At 41.3% G+C, this 13,280-nt stretch overlaps 1 protein-coding gene across 1 annotated transcript in view; it reads right to left on the reverse strand.

Annotated features, from left to right (window-relative positions):
* rrp15 (ribosomal RNA processing 15 homolog) overlaps positions 1–13,280 on the reverse strand; it is a 90,447-nt gene that overhangs the window by 34,795 nt on the left and 42,372 nt on the right. Inside the window, exon 2 of the mRNA XM_049583212.1 lies at positions 12,360–12,691. Within this exon, the coding sequence (XP_049439169.1) occupies positions 12,360–12,691 (332 nt within the window). The remainder of the gene's footprint in view (positions 1–12,359; positions 12,692–13,280) is intronic.

A 13,280-nucleotide genomic window follows, 5' to 3' on the forward strand; every position in this document is an offset into this window, starting at 1 on the left:
GCATTAGCAGTTAGTGTAAATATCACATTTTTGACTACAATATGGGATCTGTGATTCATACCCAAATAGATTAGTTTTTCTCTTCAAGACAGATTCATGCAATGCAAGATTTCTACATAATGTGTATTTTCAAGAAAATTAATTGTATACACAATTCATACAAATACAAACATATAAATACAAACCAAAGTGTATTCCTATAAATACAGCTTTTTTTTTTAAGTCTTCCTTTCTTCAGACTTTTAAGTACTTATTCTATTATCCTATAGGTTTGGGTTAAGCACAAAGTCACTTTCAAAAAATGACTTAATTGACATCCAGTGCTTGTGAAAAGTAGGAAGAGGAAGGTTTTCCTTTTTGACTGAGAAGATTTATAGGACCACTCTGATGTCCACTTCAAGTCTGATAAAAGTTATACTAGTTGTTTTCTTTATTCTGTTTATTATTCTGCTGCTCTCTGGATGGCCCTTCAGTTTAATATAGTCTAAAGCTTGAAATTAGCTAGTAAAGGATATTCACCAAAGTTGCGCCTTCATGATTTGTTACAAAAATAAAACATATCATGGTTCAAGAGGGTATTATGTTAAGAATTTTATTTCTTTCTCATAAGAATTGTTAATTTGACTTGACTTTTTAATTCATCCATGCTGGAGTATGATTATCGCTCTATGCTATCCAAGAGGGAACTTGTGTCATTCTGTGCCAGCAAATAGTGGACTTGTTGTGGACCTGTTGTTTCATAAAGTATAATCCTATCTATACAAAACAAAGTGTATTCTTATAAATACTGCTTTTTAAGAAAAACTTTCCTTTCTTTTGATTTTTTAGTAATTATTTTGTTATCCTATGGTTGTAGGTCAGCACAAAGTCACTTTCAGAAATTGAGTTGATTGACATCCAGTGCTTGGGAAAACTAGGAAGAGGAGGGCTTTCCTTTTTGACTGACAAGTTTTAAAAGTCCACTCTGATGTCCACTGAAAGTCTGATAAAAAGTCTAAAGCCTGGCTATTTTATTTCTATCACTATTGTGGTTGTTTTTTTCCTTTGTTTTTTTAAAGTAAAATTGTTAATTATTCTGCTGTCCTCTGGATGCCCCTTTATTTTAATATCATCCAAAGCATGAAAGTAGTTAGTAAACAAATTCACCAAAGTTGGGCCTTCATGACTTGCTACAAAATTAAAACATATCATGGTTCAAGAGGCTATTATGTAGATGTGTTTATATCATTCTCATAAGTATTGCTAATTTAACTTTCTTTAATTCATCCATGCTGGAGTGTGATTATCGCTCTATGCTATCCAAGAGGGAACTTGTGTCATTCTTTGCCAGCAAATAGTGGACTTGACTTGTTTCATAAAGTATAATTCTATGTGTGTAGAGTGAGCACAAAATTACATTACATTCTTTTTCAGTTTTTAGTTTTCTACCACTGAATAGTTAGTGATTATTGAAAATAATGTAAAGTAGTGTACAATTGTATTGAAAAATTATTGACATTGAGTGCCTGTGAAAATGAGGTCAGGTGAGTATTTTTGGACTAAACTTCACAGGTCATTTCATACAAAATTGTTTTTTGTTTTGTTTTTTCTATTTTTCATCCTTTTTAGATTCATAAATATTGTGCAGCCTTTTGGGTAGCCCTTTATTTTAATAGTGTTGAGCATAAAACTTCCACCAAAGCTTTTATATTTTGTTACAAAAACATAATGTAAAAAATCATGTTTCAGGGGACTAGTTGCTTCACCAAGTTGCCAGTTTAATAGTCAATTTACATACTAATAGACTTTCTGTGGGTGCAAGCCATTCACACTATGGGGAGTGTTAAAAAGCGACGTGTGTGACTGAGGCGTTAAAATCCCGGCTCCAGCCAGCAGAGGCACTGCTAAGTATGCACTTAAACACTCACACACCTTCAGGTCCTCTCTTGGCAAAAGTTAAAAAAAAATTACCAGAGGGGTTTAGACATGATTTTATCATGATTTAAAGCATGACCAAGAGGGGACTTAAAAATAGTCACCTGTTGGCCGTCAAGTCCACTGTTTGTCAGTGTGTAATGACATGTTAGATATGTTTGCGAGAGCAAACACACACACACACACACACACACACACACACACACACACACACACTTCACTCTGACACACAGACTGTAAGAGTGAAACTTTTTTATGCTAATTAATGAGAGCTGCAGCTGACACTGAGAGCAAGGAAAGTTTCTCGAACTAGTCCTTCCAGTTCCCAAACCGTGGGTCCGATCTTCAATCTGAAAACATCACCAGATAGATAAACTTGTTCTGAACGCAGAAATATAAAGTTTGTATGTCTATGGACTCAAAAATGTGACCTTAATCTCAAGTTTACAGTGTGTTGGCCCTCATCTTTTCTGACAGAGATCATCATGAGGATTTGTGTCGTGCACCTTAGAATGCTTCTCAAACCCAAACCGTTTCAGTAATGACAAAGTCCTTCACAAGTAATGTTCACCAGGGGTAGAGCTGTAATTTGTGCAAGTTTGAAGCATTTATGATAAACGGTGTAGGAGCAAATATTTTTGGAGAGACAGAATTTGTGAAAAACGTCATCATACATTGAAAGGGCAATACCGCACTTCCTGTTGGAGTTAGGTCAGGGGTTGCAGTGCGAGATTTGTAGGTCTTGATGAGACGAACGAGACAGTGTTGGTTTGGTCTTTCTACGGGATTCCTACCAGTTGCACCGGGCATTTTAGTGTGTCTAGGTGGCACAAAAAATCGTCAGGAGGTTTAAAGCCGATAAAATAAACGGTGTAGGAGGAGATGTGTTTTTTTTAAGAGCACGTTTGAGGTGAACGCACGTGTCGTGTTTTATATTTCTACAGTCAAAAATGTGGTCAGAGGAGTGAGTTTAAAATGTGTTGCACCTCAGCTGTTTCCAGAAATTTCTCCTCTGAATTTACATGGGAGTGAATGAGAAAAAAAATGGGCGCTCCCTTCGCTTTGGAGCCACTCAGCAAAAATGTGTACATGTGAGAGATTCCGTGTCAACATATCTGTGAGCAGGACAAATTTTCCTACGTTTTGTGGTATGAATTGTGTCTGTACAGTGAAAATTGTGGCCATGGCAGCGAGTTAAAGACAAAAGTTTTAGATGATTTTTAGAGCTCTCTCCACTCTAGCTCACATCATTCCGTGCAATACACACCCATTATAAACTGACAATTTCTCCACTTTTGCTCATGGTACTTTGAGAGGCACAGATTAAAAACGGTAAAAGATATGAAGAAGAAGAAAACATGAGTGAATAGATGAGACCTGTGGCAACATTTGAGAGTTGGAATGGAGTCTGTAGCACAAAGTATGGAGACGCTGTAAAGGCTAGAAAAAGCCCTTAGATTGGTCCCTTTCTCCCCCTGCTGCCATTCATTTCCTATGGGGCAGCTTTTGAAGATCGTTAGGACGTTTTTCTGACATCTCATCTTATGGAGCCCATAAAATCCAAACTAAGTGAGTAATGAAAAAGTTATAAATAAGATCTGATTAGAAGGAGTTGATCAGTCATCCGTGCAAGTTTGAAGCCGACAGGATAAACGGTGTATGAGAAGAAGATTTTTTAGGAAAGGCAGTTTTAAGGCAAAATCTTACTTTGAAAGGGCAAATAGCTCACTTCCTGTTGGATTTAGGTCAGGGGTGTCAGCGCGTGATTTTTAGGTCTTGATGAGACGAACACGCCACTTTTGGTTTCATGTTTCTACGACATTCCTTCAGGCCATGGTGGCCATTTTTGTGTGCCTAGGTGGCGCTAGAGAGCCCATTTTGGCACTTTAGGGGTTAATGTCACCATTTTATAAAATTTTTCACCGGTTCTGATGTGCGTGCCAACTTTGGTGAGTTTTTGAGCATGTTTAGGGGGTCAAATTCCAGTTCAAAGAGGTCGGCTGAGGTCCCTAATTATAAACGCACCAAAAACAATAGGGTCCTCGCCCTTCAGCCAAGGTCCCTAATAATAATAATAATAATAATAATAAATGCAGAAAAAACAATAGTGTCCTCGCCTTCGGGCTCGGTCCCTAATAATAATAATAATAATAATAACTAAAGCTGCAAGCAGCCATGAACGGGCCCTCGCACCTTCACGCAACTCGGGGGAGCTGGCAAGACGCCTTCTGACGCGTCAGTTCATTTCTGTCAAAGTTAGATATCGCATGCAGGACTGACTCCGCATATCCTTGATACAGTGCTGGAATGACATATTTCACATTTTGTGTCACTTCCTCTTTCCACTTGAGTTGGAGAGAGCAGAAATTATACATCATGTTTTCATACATCAAATATACACCACAGCATTTAACTTTCAACTTTCAATTGAAAGATAAGTGTTTGATGAGACCTACTTCCTGTTGCCACTAGGTGGGTCTATGAGTATCAGGCAATATGGTAATGAAAATGTGTTCAGGGCGGGACTAATATGAATCATGTGAAGTGTGGTGGACAACGGACCATTTACTCCAATTTTATAGCAATTTCCTGTTTCATGGCAAGACATCAAAATTAAACCATCTGCAGCACACGTAGACACTAATGATATGTCATGTTTGTGAACATCAAATATAGACCACAGCATTTGAAATTTCAGGTTAATCCAAAGATAAGTGTCTGATAAGAAGTACTTCCTTTCCACACAAGGTGGCGCTATCATTATCAGACAATATGGTAATGAAAATGTGTTCAGGGCGGGACTAATATGAATCATGTGAAGTTTGGTGGAGATTGGACCATTTATGCCAGAGCTACAGCAATTTCGTTTTTCATGGTGAGACCTCAAGATTCAACGCTTGGCAACGGGCGCGCCATTCAACATTGGGCAAATCCTGTGATAACTTTTAGTCACAACGTAGTCACGCTTACATACACCAAGTTTGGAGCCAATCTGATTAAATCTGTAGGACAAGTTCGTTAATTTACAAGCCCTGGAAATGGGCAAAAATGCACAAAAGTGGCACAAGTAAATTCAAAATGGCGGACTTCCTGTTGGTTTTTTTGTACATAATAGAGTGTTACAGGTGCCTACCAAGTTTCATACATGCAGGTCAAAGCAGCTTTGGGCCTGCTTAATTGAAATACTCCAGAGGGCACTGTTGAGCCATCTTGGTGCATCAAAGCACAAAAATCACATCAGACAACAGGACTTGTGACCTGTGATGTGTATGCCACGTTTGGTGAGTTTTCAAGCATCCCTTGTCCCTTCAAAACAACATCGTGTTTGATGGCGAACAAGGTGGCGCCACGGTGACAGCGTTTGATGAAAACTCAAAAGCTTCATTTTTAAGTATCATCAAGGTCTAAGGAGTTAGACCGGCAAGTTTGAGGTGGGTCTGATTAACCTGCTAGAAGCGGGACATCAAAGAATGTATAAAGTAGCTTTCTGTTGCCAGAAGGTGGCGCTATGGCGGTGATTCAAAATTCCTCTGTAGATGTGTTCAGGGCTGGACTGTCATCATATGTGTGTGGCAAGATATTCCCACGTGGAGTCAAGTTACAGCAACGTTTATCATCACGGTGAAACATCAAAGTTCGCCACCAGGCCGTGGCCACGCCCTTTGACGAAAACTCACAGTTTCCACAATAAAGCATCATCAACATCTTATGACTTTTTTCACCAAGTTTGAAGTGGATCTGGTCAAGTCTGTAGGAGATGTACATTAAAGTCTAAAACATGACATTTCCCGTTGCCAGTAGGGGGCGCTATGTTTATCTCTAATTATTGATATGTAGATGTGTTCAGGGCGGGACTGTCATCAATCCTGTGAAGTTTGGCCAAAATTGGACCATGTATGCTGAAGTTATAAACTACTTCCTGTTTAGTGGTGAGACCCCTAACTTTGACGCCATCCCACGGTCACACGCATTGACGAAAACGCAAGGTTTTGATAACTTTTCATCTTCAAGGTCTTGGGATGGGACAGACCATGGTTTGAAGTCAATCGGATGAAATCTCTAGGACTAGTTCGTTCATTTATGACCCCAGGAAATGGCCAAAAATACATCAAAATTGCACAGTAAATTCAAAATGGCCGACTTCCTGTTGGGTTTAGAGGATGCCTCCAAGAGGCTTTTTTTTTGTAGGTCCTGGAGTGTTACATGAGCCTGCCGAGTTTCATACATGTAGGTTAAACTGGCTTCAGGGGCTGTTTCCTCAAACTTTTGTAGGGGGCACTACTGTGCGATGGATCAAAAATGGCAGCACCATAGCAGCCACGCCCTTTGACCTACAGACATGCAGAGCACAACTTTTCATCAGCATGGTCTCTGGATGATCTGTAAAAAAATCTGAAGTCGATTGGATGAGTTTGTTAAAATACAACATGTGGAAATCACGCCAAAATGACAAGTCAAAATCAAAATGGCCGACTTCCTGTTTGGAGTAGACCATTGGTGCCAGAGACTTTTATGTGCGTCTGGACAATATACACATGTGTACCAATTTTCATGTTCCAACTGCAAAAAAACCCTTATGGGGAGGGGGTTTTGAAAATTTCAAGGGGGCGCTATAGAGGCATTTTGTCCCCCCCATGGGCGACGCCCCTATCACATGCAAGAGCTCGCCATTCTTGACCTGTGTATTCATTTTCATGAGGAGATGAGGTTGATGAAGCCATCAAAATGCCAAACGTATTTAATGGCGAGGGATCGATAGTCACCACGCTGCCACATGGACACCATTAGACGTGGCTTCACAACGTTCATAAGGTAGCTTCACCAACTTGTTCTGCATGCATTAGAAGTGGAATGAAGTTGATACGCTCAAGTTTGTGGCATTAGTACATGTTAAAGTAAAAACTGGTCACTTCCTGTTACCACCGAGGGGCGCTATGAGTAAGGTGGGATGTTAACATAACGGGGCGTTCGGGACGGAGCCATCATCATGTCCAGCAAGTTTGAAGCTGCTGAGATCAAGTATGTGGGCAGGAGAGCCGTTCGAAATTTGATGGCAAGAAAACGAAAAGTCGCCAAAATTTGTCACGTCCTTTGACATAGAGAAAAGCTTTTAATAACTTTTGATCAGCATGTTCTCAGAATGATCTGTACCAACTTTGAAGTTGATAGGACGAAATCCCTAGGAGGAGTTGTTCAAATTTAAGTTGTGGAAATCACCGTAATGAAAAAATTCAAAACAAAATGGCCGACTTTCTGCTGGGATTTCACCATGACGTTGAGACTTTTTGTGCGTCTCAGTATGATACATGTGTGTACCAAATTTCGTTTGCCTACGACAAACTAACCCCAATGGGGAGGGTATTTTGAAAATTTGTAGCGCTATTTCGGCATTTCGCGCCGACCATGTGCAACCGCCCAAAAATATCAAATTTCGGATGTGGCCGGACGAATGTGGAAAGTTAGAAGCATTTTCAAATTTGGGAAAGGACCGAAATTGGGACACGAAATGTCGCAAGAATAATAATAATAATCAACAGCACGATTTCAATAGGGTCCTCGGACGACTTCGTCGTCGCTCGGGCCCTAATAATAATAAAAAATCCTTGCATTTCAATAGGGTCCTCGCACCACTAGGTGCGCAGGACCTAATAATAATAATAATAATAACTAGAACTGCAAGCAGTTATGAACGGGGGCCAAGCCTCCCTGCGCAACTCGGCCCCCGGGTGTCGCGGAGCCCCTGGAAGTCGGCCCGACCAAACATCAGGCAACACTCCCTTTTGTCCACCACTGGTTAACATGCCATGAACAACATTTTTAAACTTTCATGCAGTTGCCTTGGCAGGAGAGTTGTGAAATCCCCCCTCCACCCCTCCCATTCCTCCCTTCCCCCATCAGGTACACCCATGGCAGTCAGGTTGGGCAAACGGAGGCCAAGGCTGGTTATGCAAAGGAAAGTGTGATCATAAATCTGGACTGCCTGCACGTCAACACGTGCAGGCTGCTTTTTTGTAAAGGGAAGAGCGCTGGAAGTGTGAAAGGCTGAATGTGTGTGTTGTAACAAGTCATGCCCAGTTTGACCAAACATCACCAAGCTTTACGGCTGGCCTCAGGAGTGACTCCATATCATGCTCACCAAATTTCGTGCAAATCTGATCAACTTTCATGCTACTTGATGTTTCTCTGTTTATAGCGCCCCCTATTGGTCAATTTGCGCCAAATTTGGCACTGAGCCTCTGGTTGACCTCTGAAACAAGTGAATTGAGTTTGATGTTGATAGCTTTTACAAAAATATGCAACGGTATGTGTTTTTTAGCTAGCAGAAAAAAAAAAAATGTTTATTTATAAGTACCGCATTTTTTGGAGTAGCAAAATTCTTTTGATAACTTTTGATCAGGCCAGTCTGGAGATTGTATGTGTAAAGTTTCGTGCAGATTGAGCTTAAATGCTAGGAGGAGTTTGAAAAATTAGGTTTTTGATGTGTAGTGACTTACTAAGAGACATATGCAGTGGGAGTGGGCGTGGCCTATGTCAGAAGATGCAACTCTATTTAGGGAACACGTGGATATAAAGTTTATGAAGATGTGTTTTAAAATGTGGAAGTTACAGGCCAAAACGCGTTTGCCTCCGTTATAGCGCCACCTAGTGGAGTAGACACACAATTTTTGGTATGCGTGGTCTGTGTGCTATTCTATATACAGTACAGGCCAAAAGTTTGGACACACCTTCTCATTCAATGTGTTCAATTTTCATGACTATTTACATTGTAGATTCTCACTGAAGGCATCAAAACTATGAATGAACACATGTGGAGTTATGTACTTAACAAAAAAAGGTGAAATAACTGAAAACATGTTTTATATTCTAGTTTCTTCAAAATAGCCACCCTTTGCTCTGATTACTGCTTTGCACACTCTTGGTATTCTCTCCATGAGCTTCAAGAGGTAGTCACCTGAAATGGTTTTCCAACAGTCTTGAAGGAGTTCCCAGAGGTGTTTAGCACTTGTTGACCCCTTTGCCTTCACTCTGCAGTCCAGCTCACCCCAAACCATCTCGATTGGGTTCAGGTCCGGTGACTGTGGAGGCCAGGTCATCTGCCGCAGCACTCCATCACTCTCCTTCTTGGTCAAATAGCCCTTACACAGCCTGGAGGTGTGTTTGGGGTCATTGTCCTGTTGAAAAATAAATGATCGTCCAACTAAACGCAAACCGGATGGGATGGCATGTCGCTGCAGGATGCTGCGGTAGCCATGCTGGTACAGTGTGCCTTCAATTTTGAATAAATCCCCAACAGTGTCACCAACAAAACACCCCCACACCATCACACCTCCTCCTCCATGCTTCACAGTGGGAACCAGGCATGTGGAATCCATCCGTTCACCTTTTCTGCGTCTCACAAAGACACGGCGGTTGGAACCAAAGATCTCAAATTTGGACTCATCAGACCAAAGCATAGATTTCCACTGGTCTAATGTCCATTCCTTGTGTTTCTTGGCCCAAACAAATCTCTTCTGCTTGTTGCCTCTCCTTAGCAGTGGTTTCCTAGCAGCTATTTGACCATGAAGGCCTGATTCGCGCAGTCTCCTCTTAACAGTTGTTCTAGAGATGGGTCTGCTGCTAGAACTCTGTGTGGCATTCATCTGGTCTCTGATCTGAGCTGCTGTTAACTTGTGATTTCCGAGGCTGGTGACTCGGATGAACTTATCCTCAGAAGCAGAGGTGACTCTTGGTCTTCCTTTCCTGGGTCGGTCCTCATGTGTGCCAGTTTCGTTGTAGCGCTTGATGGTTTTTGCGACTCCACTTGGGGACACATTTGAAGTTTTTGCAATTTTCCGGACTGACTGACCTTCATTTCTTAAAGTAATGATGGCCACTCGTTTTTCTTTAGTTAGCTGATTGGTTCTTGCCATAATATGAATTTTAACAGTTGTCCAATAGGGCTGTCGGCTGTGTATTAACCTGACTTCTGCACAACACAACTGATGGTCCCAACCCCATTGATAAAGCAAGAAATTCCACTAATTAACCCTGATAAGGCACACCTGTGAAGTGGAAACCACTTCAGGTGACTACCTCTTGAAGCTCATTGAGAGAATGCCAAGAGTGTGCAAAGCAGTAATCAGAGCAAAGGGTGGCTATTTTGAAGAAACTAGAATATAAAACATGTTTTCAGTTATTTCACCTTTTTTGTTAAGTACATAACTCCACATGTGTTCATTCATAGTTTTGATGCCTTCAGTGAGAATCTACAATGTAAATAGTCATGAAAATAAAGAAAACGCATTGAATGAGAAGGTGTGTCCAAACTTTTGGCCTGTACTGTATACCCTGTGAATTTCAAAGCCCTCAGTAGAAAAATAAATGTTTGTTGTTGATCTTATGATAAGCCACGCTCACTTTGACCAGTCGTGATAAACTTCAAGTTATGGCCTCAGGAGTGACCCAGCATCATACTCACCAAATGTCTTACAAATCAGTGCTGCCATTTGAGAGATATAAATTTCCCATATGTGCAGCGCCCCCTAGTGGCCAACATTTGTCAAATTTGGCTCATACCCTCAGAGTCACATGCCAAGCAAGGATCTCAGATTCAGGGTTGTTAGCATTTATTTTGACTGAGATATGCAACAGCTCGCGTTTTTATAGGTAGCTAGCAAAATGTATTTGTTAATAATTTGTGCATATTTGTACCGAACAAAATTCTTTTGATAACTTTAGATCAGATCCAGCTGACGACTGTCTGTGCCAAGTTTCACGCCGATCGGACAAAATCCCAAGGAGGAGTTTAAAAAAGCAGGTTTTCCAGTTTTCATGATTTTGTGAAAAAAAATTATAGGCAGAAATGGGCGTGGCCCAGCCCAGGTGATTCAGCACTATTCAGGGAATCTGGGGATATGAGGCTGTTGAATGTGTGACATACAGTGTGGGAGTTATAGCCCAAAACGCGTTGACCTTGGTTATAGCGCCCCCTGCTGACGGACCTATGTCATTTTTTGCGTCTGAGGTACGTGCAGGGGTCTGGACCAACCTTCCAAATGGCACCACCCTCCCTTGCACGGTTTAGCCTGCAGCATCACTTTTACCAACGGAAAAATAAAAATAGAGAAAAACTATAATAATACTAAAAAACCTGAACAAAAACAATAGGGTTCCCAGCACCGCTGGGCCTGGGAACCACGTATGCTTGCATTTGCCGTTCCCAGGCCCCGCGGGCTTGGGCCCCTAATGATAAACCTTCCAGGAACAAGAGGGACTTCGTCCTTCGGCCGAGGTCCCTAAAAAAACGCTACAAAAACAACAGGGTCCTCGCCCTTCAGCCAAGGTCCCTAATAAACCTTACAGGAACAAGAGGGTCCTCGCCCTTCAGCCGAGGTGCCTAATAACACTGGACTTAGGAGAACCAAAGAGACCCACACAGAGCTGCAGATTGATGGGGAGAGGGTGGAGAGAGTGTCCAGCTTCAGATTCTTAGGAATCCACATCAAGGACAACCTCAGCTGGAACCTCATCACCTACCTAATCAAGAAGGCCCAGAAACGCCTCTTCCACCTGAGAACACTCAAATGAAACAGACTTTCAAAGCAGGTGCTCATTAACTTCTATCGCAGCACCATTGACAGTGTTCTCACATACGGCAGCCCTGTCTGATTCTCTAGCTGCACCGCAGCTGCGAGGAAGAGCCTACAAAGAGTGGTGAAAACTTCTCAACCAATCATCGGCCCCCCCTCCCCCTCTTGAGTGACATTTACTCCTCTCGCCTCCACAAGTGGGCCTTCCGCATCCAGAAGGACCTCTCACATCCTGGACACCCCCTCTTCAGTACTCTCCCATCAGGCAGGTTGAGAGCCATACGTGCGAGAACCAACAGACCGAGAAACAACTTCTTTCCGCGAGTCGTGAAGTCACTGAACTGACTGACTGTATAACTGCTGCACTGCACTTTACTGTACCATACCAAATATCATCATATCATTTAATGTACCATACTGCTGATCCGACAATCGATCTCATCTATTTTACTTTTTTCATCTTGTTTTTTTTATCTTAATCTCATTTGACTTTAATTCTTATTTAGTTTTTAACAACCAAATGTACATTTATATTTATAATAACAATACACAATATTTATTTGTACACTGCACTTTACAACACTGTTTACATTTTACCACTGTTTGTTGATCTGACCTGTGTGATGCCGAAACTAAATTTCGTTGTATCCTGTGTACAATGACAACAAAGCTTCTTATCTTATCTTAAATGGGAAAGTACAACAGCTAGAACTTCAGTTCAGAAAATGACAATCACTTTTCTGTAATGCAGCCTTGAAAACCAGGAAAAAAACACAACACTATTGTGAATTCAGTTTCAGACATTAGTACTTTGTGGGATGACAGAAAGATTAGCTAATAAAGAATATCCAAGCAGCTTTTCACTGTTCTCATTACCTGTTTCTTCCTCTCCAGCTGCTCCTGTTTTTCTTTCTCCTTCATCTTGTCCAGCTCTCTGTTCTTCACCAGGATGCTGCTTTTGCTCTCGGGGGTTTTCTTCTCCAGGATCTTTGCCATGGCCTCAGCCCACCCAGTATTGGCATTGCTGTCATCTCTCCTCTTATTCTCCTCTCCGCCTTCATCCTCTGTCTCCTCCCAATCACTCCCTTCTTCACCATCTTTGTCATTTCCCTCTCCATCGCTTGCTCCGTCAGACTTTTCAGCATTGCTCCCTCCTTCAGGATCATTCTGGTCATTGTCATACTCGAAGTGAGGCTGTTTGTTGTCTCCTGAGTCCCACAAACAAATGCAAATGATTAGTGCTGTTGCTACCATCTCTCACTTCACTTAAACTTATGCTCCTACCATTACTCATGGTCCATCACCACTGATTTCCCTAATCAATTCGATTTCAATTCACAAGGTCCCAATTCAATTCAATGTCCAAACTGGGGATATTTCAGTTACAATACCAATTTTTGCTGGAATGTGAGAGAGATTCTCAGAGAATTCATACTGTAAATTCCACAAGGAATTACTCAAAAAAAGAATACATTCAGAACAGGATTAAAACTAAATATTTTATAACTAAATAATGTTAAAACAGAAGGTCACAATGTAAACTCAATATCTCACAGGCAAAAAATCAAAAATGTCAATAAAATTCATTAAATTCCTGAAATCACAACACTGAGTGAAGTTTAGAAAGAATAAAAAACACAGACATCAGTCAGTATCAGTGCTCCTGTCCTTTATGCTCCTCCCTCTGCTGCTGAGGAGATTCACTACCTGCAGGTCTCATGACCATTGGTAAATGTTAAGATTTGAGGCAAACCAAGCAAAACAGCTGAACAAAGCTGTTGTTTCAGCTTGTTAGTA

The sequence above is a fragment of the Epinephelus fuscoguttatus genome, linkage group LG8 (genome assembly GCF_011397635.1).
Source record: "Epinephelus fuscoguttatus linkage group LG8, E.fuscoguttatus.final_Chr_v1".
Classification (NCBI taxonomy): domain Eukaryota; kingdom Metazoa; phylum Chordata; class Actinopteri; order Perciformes; family Serranidae; genus Epinephelus; species Epinephelus fuscoguttatus.